Source organism: Sorex araneus, chromosome 4 (genome assembly GCF_027595985.1).
Source record: "Sorex araneus isolate mSorAra2 chromosome 4, mSorAra2.pri, whole genome shotgun sequence".
In the NCBI taxonomy this organism is placed as follows: Eukaryota; Metazoa; Chordata; class Mammalia; order Eulipotyphla; family Soricidae; genus Sorex; species Sorex araneus.
In genome coordinates, this window is record NC_073305.1 from 195,247,280 (window position 1) to 195,266,881 (window position 19,602).

Here is a 19,602-nt window from a genome sequence, read left to right on the forward strand (position 1 = left end):
TCTGATTCACATCCAAGGCAAGAAGAAATGAAACTGCTTCAGGTTTGCTCCCAGCGGCTATGACTCGGTGGTCCCGTGTGTTTGCCACGGGTGACACTGAGTCTAAAGGGTATTGTGGGTCCTGGAGCCTATTGTGGCTGCCTAAATTTTCTTTCCTGTTTTTGGCTTTTGTGTTTGGGGTCACACCAGTGGTGCTCAAGGGCCAGCTCTGGCTGCAAGTGGCTTCAGTCCTCTTGGAGCTGACAGCCAGGAAGAAGCTCGGGTTTGCTCCCTCAAATCACTGTCACAAAGCCAGCTTTCCCAACACTCAAATGTTCAGCCTTATGTTTTCCAGATTCGTGCTCCGTCTCGGACGGCGCCCACAGGAATATTTGCAGAACTTTCCACCCGCATGCAGAACCTGGCCTTCACCTGGGAAGTCATCCATTCCTCCTTTGTGGTTTGTTTTGGGGTGCGTGTAGGTTGGCAAAGGAGGGACTGTTGCTCCAACCTCCAAACACTGTTAACAGATTCCTGGGGGTCAGGAAACAGGTCAGAACCCAGTAGTTGCCTCCCCAGAAACCCCAAAGATGACACCGGGCCAGGATGTGGTTGGAAGCTTGTGTTCCACCCCTGGCACTGCACAGTCTCCTAGTCATTCCCCCAAGCACTCCCTGAGCACAGAGCTGGGAGTTGTCGCTGAGTACTTCCTGATGTGGCCTAAAAATCAAAAATAAAGTTGTCTCAGAGAAGGGCCCTGAGAGCACCACATGCGGCCACAGGGAACCTCCACCCCGCCCAGTCCGTCTCTATCTCCAGAGAGATGCTTCATTTCACCAAGTATTTTGGTCTAATGTCCCCAACCAGAGGCTAAATTTCTGCTTGGACCAGTAATTTGTTTTGTGGGTGTAGGGGCCACACCCCGCAGTGCTCAGGGCTTACTCTTGGATCTGCGCTCAGAGGAGCATATGGGGTGCCAGGGACAGAACCTGGACCAGCAAGGCAACCCTTAGCCCCTCTACTTTCACTCTGAGTGCCCCAATTTTTGTTTCATGTGGTGCTGGGGATCCAACCCAGGGCCTCACACATGCAAGACAAATGCTCCGAGGCCAGAGAGATAGTACAGCAGCTTAGGTGCTTGCCTTCCATGAAGACAAACCAGGTTCCATCCTTGGCATCCCATATGGCCCCCAGAGCCAGGCGTGATCCCTGAGCACAGAGCCAGGAGTAAGCCTCAAGGCACAGCTGACAGTGCTCAAGCACCTAACAGTAACAACAGCAATGACAAATCCACCACACAAGCTGTCTCCCAGGCCTTTGTCCTTTGTTTTCTTTTTCCTGTGTGTTTCCCACGACCTGATGTAGCTGCTTTAATCCCCACCATCACCACTGCTGTGGCCTTAGCCAGATAGCTTTGGGGAAGTGCTGCCACTGCTTCACAGGTCAGCAGCTTTATTTCCGGGCTCCACCCAGGGTCCCACAGGGATGCGATTAGCTCTGGTCAGTGAGTACAGCAGGAATTTCCCACACATCTGCCTCCTGTCCCTTACAAGATGGTTCTGGGCCCACAGCAATAGGTCAGGGTGAGGGCGTTTGCCCTGCATGTGGCCAACCAAGTTCAGTCCTCGGCATCCCATAGAGTCCCCCGAGCGCAGCAGGTGTGATCCCTGAGCACAGAGCCAGAAGTAAGCCCTGAGCACTGCAGGATGTGCCCCCCTGCCCCCCAGAAGAAAGACAAATGATTCTGGATGACGTTTAATGTAATGAATAACATGCAAACAAAGCGTTTGGAGTAAAGTCGCAGACTCTGGTCACAGGCGTCAGAAGCAGGAGGGCGGCCTTGACAGACCCGTCGTCTCTGTGTCTCCCATGTCGTCCACTGCCATTGTCACTCGCCCCGCCTCGCCGTGCTCCTCGCGCGCTCTGCACCCGGGCTGGGTCCTCCTCGGTCCCGGGCGTGCCGTGCCTGCCTAGCCTACTGCTTCGCGGGAACTAGCATCCCTGCAAAGGCGATCTGGAGGGGAGAGAGGCTGCAGGACCCCCACAGTCCCGCGGGCAGCGCGAAGCCCCCTTCCGTCTGCCCCGCTGCAGAGCTCGGAGCGCACCTGCCAGAGGTGGGGGCCCGGCTCGGCCGCAATCGGCAACCGAGACGCTATCCTCCCGCGCTCCTAGAGGGGACCCGGAAGCGCTGCGCGGTCCCGGAAGACGGGGCGCTGACACACTTCCGGCCTTTGTGACTCATTGTGTGTGTGTCGCGGCGTCGCAGGGCCCTGGTCGCGGTGCAGCGCCCTTCGCCGGCCCGAGCCCCGGAGCCAGCTCCCTTTTTTCGCCCGGCGCCCCCAGGCTGCTCCCGGGGCTCACGGTGAGACTTGGGGCCGGCCTCTGGGGGGCGGGGGAGCCGCCGGGGTGTGCGCGGGGGGGTGGGTCGCCCGTGCCCGCGCCAAGAGGACTGTCCCCCCGCCGGGGTGCAGGCGGGCAGGGGCGCGGGGGCCGGGGGTGCTGCACCCCGGGAGGAGTCCCCCGCCCGCCGCCGTTCTCTCGGGTCCCGGCGCGAGGCTCGTTTGGGGGGGTCCCCGAGGTGGGAGCGGCGGCGATCCCCGGGCCGAGCGAGCTCCCGGCAGCCCTGCGTTGCTCGGGGGTCGCCCCCCGGTTTTGGGGCGCACGGCAGGGGGCGCGCGGCGGGCGCCGGGGAGCCCCGAGGATCCCCGAGGCTTTCCTCGGAATGACCTTGGACACTGCACGACGCTGCGGCAACCCTCGGGCTCTGTCATCAATAAAATGAATGAGCTTTTCACGAAAACTTTTCACCCCAACCTTGAGGTGGATTGATTGGGTCACTTGTACTGAGGGGTGGGGTGGGGGATCGAGCCACGGCTTTAGCCCGACACTGTGTCCCGCGGCCCCGCCTCCCGGCCCACAATAACACACATTCTTTACAGAGTGGCTGTTCGTGGCCCCAGACCAAAGAAAGCATTTATTGTACAGGCCATGCCAGGCGGGTTGGAGGCGGCCGAGAAATACGTGTTGGACTGAACTGTGGCGAATTCATTGTGACCAGGTCCACAAAGCACTATTTCTCTATGCCAGTCCGATGGGGGAAGAGCTTTGCCCCAGGGGGGATTCGGAAGCAGACTTGTGCCCGAGCTGAATTGCGTGAACAGGGCCCCGGTTCCTAGTTCCAGGCAGTTTCCACCCACCCCAGAATACAGACAGGGAAGCACACTACCGAATACCGTGTCTTTGTGGATTATCTGCTGGGGCTAAGCATGGACTTTTTTATATATATATGTATAATTTTTTTCGTTATATCAAAACGATAGTGCCTGGGTTGATCTGGCTTTCTGCTGGCTTTCTGGGCATCAGCATTCTTTTTTGGGGAGTCAACCACCCAGACTTTTGACACTTGCTCAGAAAAGGGGGGGGAGGGTGTCTTGATTTAATCTTCAAGAATGCATCTTGGAAACAAAATAGAGCATTGATTAGAAAGTAACTGAATTGTAACTCCAAGCCCTTTTTGTAGGGGTCTGTCCAATTGCAGGGGTGGTGTTACCTAAACGGATCAGGTGTCCATATTTTTTCAGCTCAGAGGGACTCCAGGTAGTTTCCTTCCTCCCACCAACCCCCCACTTAGCAGCTGAGGATGCAGAGTGCCAGAAAGGTTAAATAACAGCCGCAGATCTCCTAGCTTTGAGGTGGAGTTCTTATCTCTGATCCTGGTATGATCCCTGTGTTGTTTGCTAAAACCAAAGCCAACAATACAGGGCTGTCTCAGGAGGGCTGAGTGACTGACTGGGCAGCAGGGATTCCCTGTCCTCTCTGCTCCGCTTTCACTTTTCTCTTTGGGGAAGAGGCAAGGTAACATGGGTGACAATTAAGCAGTAACAGTTGCACCTTCAAAGTTGGGATTAAGCACTAGAAACTAACAGTTACATCTTCTGAATTTGTTTGGGGAAACATCCTTGGTACCAAGTAAAGACCCATTCGGGTGTTTTTTATCCAGGTTGGCTCATAGAATCCTTATGACCCAGACAAATAGGGCTATTTACCTTCATTATATGGATGAGGATACGCACGGATCATTAACTGTAAATCAGCAGCTCACCTCTGATACCAGTCAAATTCCCCACACACACACACCCCAAGCTCATTTGAGGGCAACATTGATACTACAGGAACGGCAGGAAGGAGTCACATTTAAATTCATGCTAGTATCTTTTCTTAGTATTTGGGGGGTGGGTCATCACACCCTGCTGTGCTGTGAGCCTCCTCCTGCCTCTGCTCAGGGATCACTCCTGGCCAGGTGCTGAGGAGTAAATCTAGGTTGGCAAGGCAAACGCCCTGCCTGCCTGCTGTCCTAGCCTGCCCCCATTCTTGTTTTGTTTTAAAGTATTCATTAAAGAAAAAAAAAAATGCTTACAAAGAATCCTAGAAAGCTGGCTTGGATACAGAGCATGCCTTTGCAAATGTCTAATTGGCTGAGAAATCTTGAAAACCGAGGGCTGGAGAGAGAGTCCAACGGGTAGGGTGTTTGCATTGCATGCCATGAACGCGGGTTCAATCCCCGGCATCCCTGTGTTCCCCCGAGCCCCGCCAGAAGTAACCCCAGAGCATTGCCGGGTGTGGCCCCCAAAATAAACTAGTTAAATAAAATCAGGTTTCTGTGACCAGGCCATTGTCCCCTTAGTTCTGCTTAGTTCTGGTCAGTTCCCTTGTCCGAGGCGTGGCCCTACCTCAGTAGCCTTTGGCTGCCTCTCCCTCATGTCTCCTTCTCTATGCCTCCCTCGCGCAGGACACAAGGTGACCCCGGGCTGGGGGCCGCCACCGGTCCCAGACCTCCCTTCAGACAGGGCCTGTGGTCCAGGAGCCCTTCCTCGCCCCACACCCCAGAATGGGACCGAGATCGTTGAAGGCCTCAAACCCAGGAGTCAGGCCTGATTTCAAACCTGGGTTCTGCCATTTAGCATCAGTCTACTTCTGGTTTTTTTTTTTTTTTTTTTTCAGTTGCCATCAAGTTGAGATAGTAAATGTGTCTGTCTCCCCAGATGGTGCTGTGAAAGGCTTGAGAGTGATAGGACATCTGCTCCTCGGGCAGCACCCCGTAAGTGCTGTCAGACCCACTAGAAGCTTCTTGACTGAACTGCAGCTCCTGGGAGTTTTCCCCTAGTCCTGGAGGGTAAACGGGGTTCCAAGAAGCAGAGCAGCCTAGGAAGGGGCCCCCGGGCAGTGAGGACGGCGAGTGAGGGAAGGCGAGTGCCACCACGGACAAGACCTGCCCACCAGCACCACATGGCCTTGGTTTCGCCAGAGCGGGGAGAGTAACCAGACGTGAGGTCAGAGAGGACCCAGGCTGGTCCTAGAGTGTGTGGACTGGCCGCGCTCGGCTTTGATAAGACTCATTGAGTCCACGGTGGGGACATGAGAAAGGGAGAAAAAGCAAAAACTAGATCAGGAAAAACTGGAAACCAGAAAACCAACTTCCTGGGGCCAGAGCGATAGGACAGCGATGAGGGCATCTGCCAGCTCGATCCCGCCTCCCCTGCACTCCCCACACGGGAGTCCTTCCTGAGCGCAGAGCCAGAAGCAACCCCTGAGCATCGCCGGGTGCGACCCAAAAGGCCAAAAGAGAGAAGCCGCCACCTCAGTGTCTGGGGGCGAGTCACCACGGGCACCATAATGTGTGCCAGATGAGTGGGGCCACCTAGCACGAGCCATTCTGCCCCTCTGCCAGTCCTTCTGGGAGACAAGGACAAAGGTCACAGGCCCATCCCTGGGGGGCCAGAGTTGCACTGGGAGGTGGTGCAGGGCCGAGGCCCAGGCGGCCAAGGGTCCAAGAATCCAGCTGGAAAGCAGGGCTGCAGGGGGGCCCCGCTAGGGTGCAGAGGAGGCACACCCGCGACATCAGCGTCCCACAGGACAAGTGACAAGGTGATCTTGCCAAGGACGGAACGTGTTCCCTGGACTTGGGAGCACGAACAATAGGCGGGCTGAAGGATTGGGGTGCCAGAAGTGGAGGGAAGTCTGGGATCGCTCCTGCCTGCCTCCGGGATGCAGTGAGCACAAGGGAAGGGGGTTCCAGGGACCAGGAACAGATCTGGTGTGACTTGGAGCTGAAGCTGTTGGCCCCTTGGGAGGGACACCGGGGGGCATGGCTCCGTCCCATCTGTGTGGACCTGGAGCAGAGGCTGCCGAGGCCACCATCTGTGTGGACCAGGGAGCAGAGGCTGCCGAGGCCACCATCTGAGGTCACTTGTCCTGTCATGGCTGGACTGTCGCTTGTGGCCTGTTTTTAGAGGGGCCACCCCCTGGGGCTTCCAGCTCCTTGCCCTCCCCTCTGCCTGGTGGGAACGGACCACTACAGCCAGGAGGACTTTCAGGAAAGCAGACTGGAGTGGAGAAAGCGGTGGTCTCCCCCCCCGTGAGGGAAGTGGGGATGCCAGACAGGTCCGAGGGGTCCTTGGAAAGCTCGGAGAGGGTTGCCCGGACGTGACTGGCTGCAGCTTTGCCACTTACTCACTCTCATGTGGCCTGTGTCACCAGCGCGCCCGCCCATTGCGACTTCTCTCTACGAATCCGGACACTCTTCGGAGAGTTCAGTGCCAGTGGCCGCGTGAGCCGCCACAGGGTGAATGAGGTGGGGGGGGTTTGGGGGGAGGGAGCCCCAACTTCCCCCGACTTCCACCAGGATGTGGACCCACCCTGCATAGCGTGTGGCCATTCAGCATGTGCACCTGGTTGTGGTGTGCCCGTTTGTACCTGCTGTGTCTGCAGTTTGGGGACTCAGGGGCCACTCCTGGCTTTGCTGCTGGGGGTTTGGGGGCCCCCTCCTGACTTTGCTCGGGTGACCGTGTCATGCTGGGGATCAGACTGAGCCTCCTGCCTGCTTTTGCAAATTGTGTGCTCAGCTCCCTCCCCAGACCTCAATTTGTACCTCCCCCTCCTCTTAATTTTTCCTCCTTTCTTCCTTGAAGTCCCATGGTCTTTAGTAGTGATGATGGCTTTAAGCACGTGTCACTCCAGGCCACCCCACCGTCCCAAACACCCTCCCCACACCCGCCACGTAAACTCAGTTTGTTTTTCTTTTGGTTTTTTGGGTCTCCCCCAGCAATGCTCAAGGAGTGACTCCTGGTTCTCCACTCAGAAATTATTCCTAAAAAAAAAAAAAGAAAAAAAAAGAAATTATTCCTGGCGGTGCCTGGGGGGCCATATGGGATGCCGGGGATCGAACCTGGGTCAGCTGTGTGCCAGACCACGCCCTCCCGCCATCCTATCACTCCAGCCCCACAAACTCAGTTCTTAGCGACCAGCTCTCCAGTTCTGTCACCTTTGGCCCATTGTCACTCCCTTTACTATGTATCTATATTTTACTTTCTTTTTTTTTTTATTTTTGGGTCACATCCGGCACTGCACAGGGGTTACTCCTGCCTCTGCACTCAGGAATTACTCTTGGCGGTGCTCAGGGGACCAGAATGGGATGCTGGGATTCGAACCCATGTTGGCCGCGTGCAAGGCAAATGCCCTACCCATTGTGCTATCGCTCCAGTCCCTCAGTTCTTTTTTTTTGTGATAAATTTCCACATTCCAAACATTGTGACCTGAAAGGAAAGTTGGTTCGATTGCTCTTTTTTTTTTTTTTTTTTTTTTTTGCTTTTTGGGTCACACCCAGCGATGCTCAGGGGTTACTCCTAGTCCTGCACTCAGAAATTATTCCTGGTGGTGCTTGGGGGATGCCATATGGAATGCTAGGGATCAAACCCAGGTCGGCCAAGTGCAAGGCAATGCCCTACCCTCTGTGCTATCTCTCCAGCCGCCCCCCACCCCAACTGCTCTGTCCCTGATTTTATGGAGCTACATTCTGTGACCAAGAGTATCCTGCCCGCACGGCAGAGCCTGGCAAGCTACCCATGGCGTATTCGATATGCCAAAAACAGTAACAACAAGTCTCACAATGGAGACATTACTGGTGCCCTCTCAAGCAAATCAGTGAACAAAGGGACGACAGTGCTACAGTGCAGTGCTACATTCTGTGACCCAACATGGGTTCTGGAGCAGAATGTCCCTTGGAGCGGCTGGCAAGGGGCCCTGCTAATCCCAGCTTTTCCCGTTTCTTCCTTTAAACCCAGTGCTTCCTCGGCACGTACCCCCTCAGGGATCCCTCCTTGCTGAGTTTTGCTGGACCTTCCCTGGCAGGCAGAGGGAGGCTAAAGCCTCTCACTGCCCCCATTTTCCTTGAAACAGAAACTCGGAAAGAGTTCCCTGCCCACACTGGCTCCTCCTGAGCTTGGCTGGCCAGGGCTTTCGACCCATAAAAATAAAGAACATCGCCAAAACTTTAGGGGGGGAGAAACTCCAAATCAATAATAGTGAATTTTTTGTTGAAATATTGACTGTAATCAAAGTAAAGTGAAATTTACCAGTTACACATGCGGGGTGGGGGGCTGGGGAGGTGGGGGGAGGGGGGAGGTATACCGTGATTCTTGGTGGTGGAATATGTGCACTGGTGAAGGGATGGGTGTTTGAGCATTGCATAACTGAGATTTAAACCTGAAAGCTTTGTAACTTTCCACATGGTGATTCAATAAAAGAAAGAAAAAAAAAACATCGCCAGAGTGATAGTTCCGTGACTCGGGCGTGTGCCATGCCTGTGGCCAGCCCAGTTCCGATCCCTGGCACCCCAGATGGCCCCCTGAGCACCAGCAGGAGTGATTCTTGAGTTCGGAGCCCGTGTGGCCCCAAAACAAAAAGGGAAATCCTTATAAAAATAAGGAAGAGCCGGGCTTGGTGGGAGCTGGGTGTGGGGCTAGGGACTTGGCGTGGAGGATGCTGACACAGGGCAGCTGCTGGCCTGTCAGATGGTGCCGACAGCCGTGGCCACCTGCTGTTTGGTGCAGGAGGATGAGGACGGTGGACGCTGCCCGAAGCCCGTGCTGAGCTAGCGCTGGCTTTCACTAGCCCAGGACTCACCAGGTGCAGCTTCTGCTCCCAGATCTGAGTCTGGGCGACCCCAGGCTCAGCAGGCTTCTCCCCTCCTCTCCAGCGGCTCTGGGGCCTGCTTCCCAGCTGGGCCTGTGCCCACATCTCCACCGGCCCTGGAGGCACTGCTTGTCTGCTTCTGTTCCTGGCCCACACCCAGCAGTGCTCCAGGCTCACTCCTGGCTGGCACCAGGGACCACGTGTGGCGCCGGGGTCGGCCGTGTGCAAGGTCAGCGCCCTCCCCGCTGTCCTGCCGCTCCTGCCCCCTCACTGTTTCCTTTAATACCCTCAGGAAACCGTTGGCAAGAGACCAGAGACCACCTCCTAGGACAGAAGGGAGTGCCCCGCCCCACGCCCCGAATGATGACTGCTGAGTCCAGAGAGGCCGCCGGTCTGTCCCCCCAGGCCTCCCAGGAGAAGGACGGCATCGTGATCGTGAAGGTGGAAGAGGAAGATGAGGAGGACCACATGTGGGGGCAGGAGTCCAGCCTGCAGGACGCGCCGCCCCCGGACCCCGAGATCTTCCGCCAGCGCTTCCGGCACTTCTGCTACCAGAACACGTTTGGGCCTCGCGAGGCTCTGAGCCGGCTGAAGGAGCTGTGCCACCAGTGGCTGCGGCCCGAGATCCACACCAAGGAGCAGATCCTGGAGCTGCTGGTGCTGGAGCAGTTCCTGAGCATCCTGCCACGGGAGCTGCAGGCCTGGCTGCAGGAATACCGGCCCGACAGCGGCGAGGAGGCCGTGACGCTCCTGGAGGACCTGGAGCTTGACTTGTCGGGCCAGCAGGTAGGAAGGGAGGCGAGTGGGGAGGAAGCGATCTAGAGCTGCTAGCTGGGACCAGAGGGTAACCGAGGGCAAAGCGCTTGTCTAACACGTGACTGACCTGGGTTGGGTCCCCAGTTCCCCATACGGCTCCCCGAGCACCTCCAGGTGTGATTCCTGAGTGCAGAGCCAGGAGTAACTCCTGAGCATTGGCCTGGTATAGGCCCAAACTTTTTTTTTTCCTTTTTTCTTTTTGTGTCACACCCGGCAATGCACAGGGGTCACTCCTGGCTCTGCACTCAGGAATTACTCCTGGAGGTGCTCAGGGGACCATATGGGATGCTGGGAATCGAACCTGGGTTAGCCGCATGCAAGGCAAACACCCTCCCTGCTATGCTACACTCCAGCCCCAACTTTCTTTTTTTAATTAAAAAAAAAAAAAGCCGTTATTTTAGTATTTGAGGGTGATAGTAAGGGCTAGGGCTAGGGTAGGAGACCCAGTTCTTTTTTGTTTTTAGGCCACATCCAACTGTGCTTAGGGTTGACTCCTGGCTCTGTGCTCAGGGATCACTCCTGGCAGGGCTTGGGGGACCACATGGGACGTCGGGAATCGAATCCAGGTTGGCTGTGTGCAAGGCAAGCAAGCACCCTAGCAGCTGTGCTGTTACACGTATCCCAAGAGACACAGTTCTGTCCTCACACAGCAGGGTCCCCTTACACAGCATCCTGGGGCCAGAGTGCCGAGGGAAGGTGCTTGCCTGGGAGGCAGCTGGTACCCGGTTTGATCCTCAGTATCACATTTGGTCCCTCAAGTGCAAAGCTGAGAGTGATCCCTGATTACAGAACTGGGAGTAAGCGCTGAGCACATCTCAGTGTAGACCCAAGCCCCTTTATTTTACCTTCTCCCCCAAAGAAAATATTTTGTCTTCTCCCCCCCACACACACCCCCATCATGCATCTTCTGCTGTATTTAGGGTCTCTCCATTCATTTGAACTTCTGTTTAATAAGTGACTTGGGCCAGGACAATAGTGCAGTGCGTGGGGCGTTTGCCTTGCATGCAGCCAACCTGGGTTCGATCCCCAGCATCCCATATGGTACCCTGAGCACCACCAGGAGTAATCCCTGAGTGCAGAGCCAGGAGTAAGCCCTGAACACAGCCAGGTGTGGCCCCTGAACCCCTAGATAAATAGTCAAAAACTGACCGATGCAGGGTGTGGGCGAGCAGCAGAGACCCTTTCTCACATGTGTGAGGCCTGAGACACTTAAAAAAAAAAAAATCCATCACTCACAAGCCCACCTGTTTGTCCTCAGGTCCCGGGTCAAGTTCATGGACCCGAGATGCTGGCCAGGGGCATGGTGCCTCTGGATCCCATGCAGGAGCCCTCGACCTTCGACCTTCGCCAGGAGGCCGCGCAGTCTCATTTCAAGCATTCGTCTCGGAAGCCCCGCCTCGTCCAGTCCCGGGGTAAGATGCGGGTCCCCTCTGCGTTGCTGAGGGCCTGCTGGCTGGAAGCTCACTGTTTCCATCCTTGTCCAGCAGCGTCTTATTCTTAGGAAACATTCGGGAAAACTTGACTTTGGGCCGGTATCCGCCGTCAGAATTGTGCACAGTTAGCATCCGTGACACAGCATTCTTTCTTGACTTGTTTGCGGTTCAGATGTCGGGCACCACCTTCTCCGACACCAGCTGCAAGTACAAGAAGGTGGAAGCCACTGTCTCCTGCCTGGCTTGTGCCCGCCTGCTCCACGGAGCTGTATGTGGAACGGTCACCGGCTCGAAGCCCAGAAAGGCTGAGGAAGCTGAAGGCCCGGCCCCAGCACACTCTCGTGTGGATTTGGGGCCGCACCCTGCAGTGCTCAGGGCTGACTCCTGGCAGGCTCCAGGGGACCGGTTGGCCACGTTCACAGCAAGCGCCCTGCCGTTCACTGTCGCTCCAGCCCCTGCAGCAGATTTTTGCACGTGAAAGGCTGAGAAGCAGTGATGTTTCTGCTCCTCGAGTTTTGAGACACATGGCACAAAGGATCATAACCCCTTTTAGAAAAATCATTTTATTTAGGGGCCAGGGAGATAGTACAACAAGTTGGGCACTGGCCTTGCATGCAGCTGACCCAGATTTGATCCCCAGCATCGTCCATGCGCCCTGCGTACCGCTGGGAGTGACCCTTGAGCCCAGAGCACGGGGTAAGCCCTAAGCACGGCCAAGAGTGACCAAAACAATAACAGAGCACAGCTTTTGAAGAAGTGTTAGTAAAAGCACATTTTCTTGTTCTGTTGGGACCCCACCAGTGGCCTTACTCCTGGCTCCGCGCTCAGGGATCACGCCTGGAGGACCCAGGCAAACAGAAGGGGTGCCGGGGCTTGAGCCTGGGTCACCACTTGCAAGGCAGGTGCCCTCTGCACTGTGCCCTCTGCACTGTGGCACATGTCTTCGCCGACATTGTTGGCTTGTGGTTCCGTCCAGGGTTGGAACGTTAGAACTGCCGAAGCTGGCGGTGCTCAGGACTTGGTCCTTGCTCTGGGCTCAGGGCTCGGGCCTGGTAGGTGTGACCCAAAGACCAAAAGGAAAATTTGTTTCAACAAACCAGAACCCGGAGCTGGCCGGTGCAGGAGGGAGTGCAGGGCCGCGTGGGGGGGCTGGGAGTGGAGCGGCCCTCACAGCTCCTTTCTCCTCCCTCAGCCCTCCCTGCGCCCCACGCTCCCGCCTGCCGTCAGGAGGGGAGCCCCGGGCCCCAGGCAGTGGCGTCCGCGCTGTTCACGGCAGACTCCCAGGTGAGCCGCTAGCCCCCCGCCCCCTGCCCCTGTGGGGGCTCTTCCTGGTGCTCTTTTAGCCGCCATCCGTCCCTTCTCTCAGACACTCCAGTATCCCGTCCCATCCCCAGAGCCTGCCGCGGTCACCTTGTCTTCTCCGGCCTCCGGTAGCCGGGCTCTCGCCTGCGTCCTAGGTTTGGGCAGGGACGGTCCCCAAGCTCGGGGCACCCTGAGTGAGGCCTCCTGTGCTTTCAGGCAATGGTGAAGATCGAGGACATGGCCGTGTCCCTCATCCTGGAGGAGTGGGGCTGCCAGAGCCTGGCCCGCAGGACCATCGGCCGGGACCAGCAGGACACTTACGGGAGCGCATTTGCCCAGGGTACAGCTGCCACGGGCTCTCGGCCCCCACCCCGGGGTCTCAGGCCTCGGCTTTTGAGTTGTGAAGTTGCGGGTGTTTCCGGACGCACGTGACACGTGACAAGGACGGGGACACCGGCGGCCCCTTTCTGCAGACCTGACACACGTTTGTGTCCTAACACGCAGAGCTTGCACGCGCCCCTGATTCTGGGGGGAGTTTTCTTCTCCCCCTTCTCAGTAGATTTTACTGTTTGCAACCAGAAATCCTCGCGTCCAGAAAACCCCGTTACCTGGCGGCCTGTGCCCTGCACCCCAGGCTCTGTGGGGGTGTGTCTGAACTGGGGGCCAGGGAGGGCCCGTTGGTCTGATTTTTACCTGGCTGCCCTGACACCATGCTGTGAAGTTCTGTGAACTTGGATCTGTGCCTCCGTGAGGAGCAGGGTTGTTTGCCAAGCTGCTGTCGCGTTCCAAAAGAGCATGGGACACAGTACAAGGTCGCCCGCCCGCCCTCTCTCCTTTCTTTTGCTTTTGGGGCCACACCTGGCAATGCCCAAGGCTTACTCCTGGCTGTGCACTCAGGATCACTCCTGGCAGGTCCAAGACCACATGGGGTGCCGGGGATCGAACCCAGGTCATTGGTGTGCAAGGCAGACTCCCTCCCTGCTGTACTACCTCTCCAGCCCCAAATTGTGCTTTCCAGTGCCTGATTCTTCCTACTCAGCGCTTCCTTCCGTCCCAGGTTCTGTGGCCTCTCGCTCACCTGCCCGCTCAGTGCTCTCTCCCAGGTGTCCTGAAATTTTTTTTTTTATTTCCTCCTAAGTTTACCTCATTCATCCTGTGAGATGATCTTGCAGGCCTGTAATCAAGACAAGACGGTGTCTCTCGGTTCTGCTGTCAGAATCAAAGGCCCTGGGGCCAAAGCAGTAGGACAGTGGTGACACACTGCCTGGCACGCGGCTGACCCTGATCTGACCTCTAGCATCCCATCTGAGCCCCTCTCCCCCTTGCCCCGTGCACCGCAGGAGGGATTCCTGTTAGCGCAGAGTCAGGAGTAACCCCTGAGCATTGCCAAATATGGCCCAAAGGGGGGGAGGGGAGAAAGAAAGAAAAAGGCGCTATTTGCATTTTCTCTGTGTCATCTCAGGCCGTGAGAATAGGAGCGAGACCGAGGAGTCCCCCTCCAAAGCAGACATTGCCAAAGACACCACATCACGTGGGGAGACCACCCGAAGGTTCCAGAAGGAGTTCGGAGAAAAATGTGAGCTGCCGGGCCAGGGAGAAGGACCCCAGAGAAACCCCGAGGACAAAACTGGGCGAGACAAGAGAGATTCGGGGCCGGCCGCCAGCAGGGAGAGAAAGCCAGGCCCGCGGGAGAAGGGGAAGGGCCTGGGGAGAAGCTTCAGCCTGAGCACCGGCTTCAGCGCCCCCGAGGACGCGCCCGCCGGGGCCAAGTCCCACCGCTGCGACGAGTGCGGGAAGTGCTTCACCCGGAGCTCCAGCCTGATCCGCCACAAGATCATCCACACGGGCGAGAAGCCGTACGCGTGCGGCGAGTGCGGCAAGGCCTTCAGCCTGAACTCCAACCTGGTGCTGCACCAGCGCATCCACACGGGCGAGAAGCCCCACGAGTGCCACGAGTGCGGCAAGGCCTTCAGCCACAGCTCCAACCTCATTCTGCACCAGCGCATCCACTCGGGCGAGAAGCCCTACGAGTGCGGCGAGTGCGGCAAGGCCTTCAGCCAGAGCTCCGACCTCACCAAGCACCAGCGCATCCACACGGGCGAGAAGCCCTACGAGTGCAGCGAGTGCGGCAAGGCCTTCAACCGCAACTCCTACCTCATCCTGCACCGGCGCATCCACACGCGCGAGAAGCCCTACAAGTGCACTAAGTGCGGCAAGGCCTTCACCCGCAGCTCCACGCTCACGCTGCACCACCGCATCCACACGCGCGAGCGGGCCGCCGAGTACGGCCCCGCCCCGCTGGACGCCTTCGGCGCCTTTCTGAAAGGCTGCGTGTAGGGCCGGAGCGGCGCGTGCACCGGCAGGTTCTTTTCCCCTCCACTTTGGTTTCTTCTGAGATTTCTTCCGGAGCTGTGTCTGTGTGTGTCGCGGTCCCCCGCCCCCGCCCCGCCCCCAGAAGGAGGGAGAAAAAGAAAATGACAGAAACACCACGGCAAATACCATGGCCTCACCCGATGAGACGAGAACAGTCGCAGTGAACGATCCTGGCCGGGGGCGGGGGGCGCGGGCCCCGCCAGCCTGCCGCCAGCCCTGCAGAGAGAAGGCACTCCCAGGTCCCCCGCCTGATGCTTCCGCTCGCCGTGCAAGAGCACGTGCGCACACACATACATACGCATGCACACACACACAGGAAACAGCCCCCTTTTCAGCCATAAGAATGCCCAAGGGGTGCTACTGGACCCTGAGCGGCCACGGGCTGTCATGGGAGGATTTAGCTCAGGGCTGAGAGGGTCACTGGGCTTGAGAAGCTGCTGGCCGCAAACCAGCCCATCCATGGCCAACATCTTCTGGACCTTTGTTCCCATAATCAGAGGGACAGTGAGAGGTGACATCGTTGCTTACTGCTCAAACTAGTCGCATGGATGCTGCATCCCCTAGATGCTCGTGGAAGCCCGCTAAAGCTCTTGATGTATTGGGCCAGGCTGGTAGGCGTCAAACCAAAGATTTCTGTCTCTCCCCAAAATAGAAGGGGGTGTGCGGTTCCCAAGGACCGTGGCCCATGTGAAAGGGCCGAGTCGCCTCACCGAAACTCCACCCAGTGGCAGCAGTGATCTGAAGGCCTCGGCTCTGGTCTTGAGAGCCCCTGAAGTACTCCCGCACCCCTAAATGTGTTTCTCCCCATGTTAGCACTTGACACTAGACCACCTTTGGATTCTCCGCCGTGTGACAAGCTCAGGTTTCCATTGCACTCGACAAAGTCGCTTTGACACACACCCCCACCACCACCACCGATGGTGCTGGGGCTCGTTTTGCTTGACTTCTGATTTGGAGGACTTTCCCTTGGGGAAGAAGCCCTGTGCACCCCGAGACCCTGGAATGTGGCCCTCAGCCCACTTCAAAGAGCCCTTCAGAGCCTGAGGCGTGCTAAGAAAACTCCAGGCTCTGATGTGAGTTCTGTGCAAAACGCAAAGAGTCAGACTGGGGTTAGCCACCTGCAGTGACTTCCTTAACCCAGGTCAGTACATGTGGGTACCGGAACATTAGAAATTCCTCCACTGTCACCATCTTGAGGGGAAACAGGGACACGCGGACTCTGAGGCTTTTCCAACATGGTTCGGTGACAGATCTGATGCCTGGGCACTTGGGGCAGTGTTGACGGTTTTCACAAGCTCACCCAGGATGGGATTCCGGGGCCAGGGACGAGCAGAGAACGCTTTTCAGAAAAGGAGAAAGGCTTTTATCCACTTTCCGCAGGAACTTGGCAGGAGCGTTTGCCGTCACAACATGCTGTTGCTTCAGGAAGCTCTCCCACAAGGTGGGCATGAGGCAACTCTGTTCCCCATCCTTGCAGGAGGCTGCAAGTAACTCCGGAGACCATGCAGGGGCACAGACAGGAGGTCCAAGTGTCTCGCTATTGGCAGCATCAGGAATGTGGGGGAGAGCACTACTCAGGTGAACACGGCAGCGCATAGGAGCTCAGGACGGACACGAGAACACCCCTGGAGTCTGTCCCCACACCTGAAGAATCCCATCTGCAGCTTGAGACAGAACCACAGCCCTGTGCTTCACCAGCTATTCACTCACCATACAAAAACAGTAACAATAAGTCTCAACGAGAGACATTACTGGTGCCCGCTCGAACAAATCGATGAGCAACGGGATGACAGTGACAGTGACCAGGAACCAGCCTGTTGATGGGAACTCGGGGGCGGGGGGCCGGGCACCATCCCTGGGCATCTTGCAGCTCATCACAGTTGCCCCACAGGACTCTAGGAAGCCAGTCCCGGGCCCAGATTTCTCCCTAGCAGTTGAAGCACAAGAGGAAGCTGGGGCCACTTTAGAGCGAGTGAAGGTGGAAGAGGTGCTCTGGGGCTTTCCCGAGAGTCCGGTGCATTGGGCACCACCAACTGTCATGCTTTGGAATCAAGGCCTTTGCTGCTCAGGAAGCATCTCAGTCCTGTCCAGGTGCCGGGCTCAGCACTGGCATTCGTATGAGGGAGAGAACTTGGAGCGCATCCTCCGCTGGCCCTGGCTTTGGCCTGTGCTGACAGGCTCGCCATCAAGGTTAATAAAGCTGGTGTCAGGGGACACGGGACTGTCAGACTGTCAGGCAGGGCACTTGCTGACTTCTGGCCTCCGACTGGCACGCTGGGATCCCAGGAGAGAAGTTCTCTGACATTAACTGGCTCTGGTGCTCAGTGAAACCAGAGGTTTGTATTCACTTCTCCAGTGCAAGTGTGACTGCACTCTGACTTACGATAGCTGAAGAGCTAAAGCCAGGGGCCAGAGAGACGGCATGGTGGGAAGGGAGCTGGACTTGCACGCGACTGACCTGAGTTCGATCCCCGGCATCCCGTACCGTCTGCTCCAAGCATTGGCAGGAGTAATTCCTGAGTGCAGAGTCAAGAGTTACCCCTGATCATCAAAAACCAGAGGGGAAAAAAGAGCTGAACTGAGCTAATCCTGATAAGTTCTCCACAGGCTGGGGTCTGCTAACAGCTGAACTGCTCTGTAGCTAGCCATTGGCGAGCTGGTTGGCCTAATAGATGTTTTGAAGGCTTTTTTTTTTTTTTTAAATCAACCTTCACCTTACCAGGAAGAGAAGTGAATTTCTTTAGGTTCAGGGCCCCTTTGTATGCCAGCGCGCTAGGCAAGGCTGTCCCAAGAATGGAGGTGCCGGGGCACATTGGTAAGTTAAGTCGCTTAGTGTTTCGTTGATGACGAAAAAAATGAAACTGCCCTGCTGTCCACAAAAGCTGGTGTGTGTGATGCACGGGACAGTGCCCCTTCGACACCAGGGAATCCTTTCCAGGAAAGAACCTCTTACCTACCATCAGTCTGGCTGAGCTGTCATCACATCTGCCCTCGGCCTCAGAGAGCCTGCCGAGTAAGTCACTGTCACTGTACTGTCACTGTCATCCCGTTGCTCATCAGTTTGCTCAAGTGGGCACCAGTAACATCTCCATTGTGAGACATGTTACTGTTTTTGGCATATCAAATACACCACAGGTAGCTTGCCAGGCTCTGCCGTGCAGGCGAGATACTCTCGGTAGCTTGCTGGGCTCTCCGAGAGGGATAGAAGAATCAAACCCAAGTCGGCCACATGCAAGGCGAACGCCCTACCCACTGCGCTATCTCTCCAGCCAAGTAAGTAGACTTGGCTAAAGTTCTCTGTGAGGAAAGCTGTCCCGAGCAAGCTCATTGCTTTGGACAGAAGATGCGTTCCTATCACATGATGCCTTGCGGGTCCCCAGGTGGCAGCACGAACTTCTCTCCAGAGGAAGGAAAAGGAAAGCTAACCTGGTGTCCTACCGGTCAGCGGCTTCTGCACGTGACCCAGACTGGCCCCTGCTGCTGTGTGGCGGTCAAGTCCAGCCCTGTGTTCTGTCCCCCGAGCCCTTGGGACCCTACAGTCCCCGTAAATGGAGTGTCACTGTGGTTTCTTTTCAGGCCACCTCAGAGATGCGGAGTTTGGGAACGGCAACAAAGCTGAGGTGATGATGAGCCCAAAGGTCAGTTCACAGGACTGAGGAGGATGGAAACGAAGGGCAGGTGAATAGTCCGGTGGCCTCTGCAGGGTCCTGAGAAGTCAGAGCCAGGAACTGAAGCCCCCCAAGGCAGAGGGGACAGGCAGACAGGCTCTCCACGTGTCACGGAGGGATGGAGCGGGTCTTGTTCATGAACGGAGGCGGTTTAGGGGGTCACAGGGAAAGCCTGGTACCTTCAGTGGTGAAACCATTGGGTTGTATTCACGTCTCCAGTGCAGGTGTAAGTACACTTTGGCTTATGACAGCCGAAGAACTAAAGCCAGGGTCCTTTAACTCTTCACCCCTCTCCTATTCTCTCCGCCAATGCTTTATTTAGTTGCTGTGCTTAGAGCAGTGGAGTGGAGGAGAACAGAAGTCAGGCCCTTCCGGAAACAGACTCCCGTGCTGGGTGCAGCTGGACAGTCAGCTGGCAAGACCGAGAAACAACAGGCAGCGCTCCTGTGTTTCTGCCCAGCTCCCATGGCCCCCTACCCCGGCTTAGGAGATTCTGGGAGGTGAAAGGCCCACCCCTAGTCTCACGCCTGTGCTCCGAGCCCAGCTGTCCTGGCAGCCTTGGCGCAGCGCCCCCTGACTGTCATCTGGTGCGGGTGGGTGTCACCGTGTTAGAGGGATCAAGGGTGACCTGCCTGGCTCTGGGTGTTCCTCTCTTGAGCAACTTCTCAGGAAAGGAGAGGCCCCAGGGTTTGCCCGCCGAGGCCCCATGAGCCCTGCAGATACCCCCACGGAAGGAGTCCGAAAGGGATGTTGAAGTGGTCCGAATAGATTTTTTCATAGATGTGCGATTTTTCTTTCAGCTGCTACTGGGGAATTTAGTTACAGTTTGCCAGTGTTCTGGCTTTGACACACCGGCTGTCCATTGAAAAGCATTTATTTTGCTATTCGGATTTTTTTTTTTAGTCTATTATATCTAAAAATGAAATGATGTCTTTTTCGAAGCTCCATAAAACTTGAAGTTACAGGGAGATAAGCCACCTCGGGCTCTGCGCATCGGAGGAGAGTCTGGGAAAGGTCTCGGACCTCTCAGCAAAACTCGGTCATTTCATGTTGTCTGTTCC

General features: G+C 56.6%; 1 protein-coding gene across 1 annotated transcript in view; it reads left to right on the forward strand.

The window, feature by feature from the left end:
- Positions 1-2,209: 2,209 nt before the first annotated feature.
- The window catches only part of LOC105943312 (zinc finger protein with KRAB and SCAN domains 1), a 29,628-nt gene continuing 12,235 nt past the window's right edge, over positions 2,210-19,602 (forward strand). The window contains exons 1-6 of the mRNA XM_012934696.2: positions 2,210-2,341; positions 9,242-9,735; positions 11,024-11,177; positions 12,391-12,482; positions 12,717-12,840; positions 13,963-14,826. Coding sequence (XP_012790150.2) covers positions 9,310-9,735; positions 11,024-11,177; positions 12,391-12,482; positions 12,717-12,840; positions 13,963-14,826 — 1,660 coding nt within the window. The 5' untranslated portion in view covers positions 2,210-2,341; positions 9,242-9,309. The remainder of the gene's footprint in view (positions 2,342-9,241; positions 9,736-11,023; positions 11,178-12,390; positions 12,483-12,716; positions 12,841-13,962; positions 14,827-19,602) is intronic.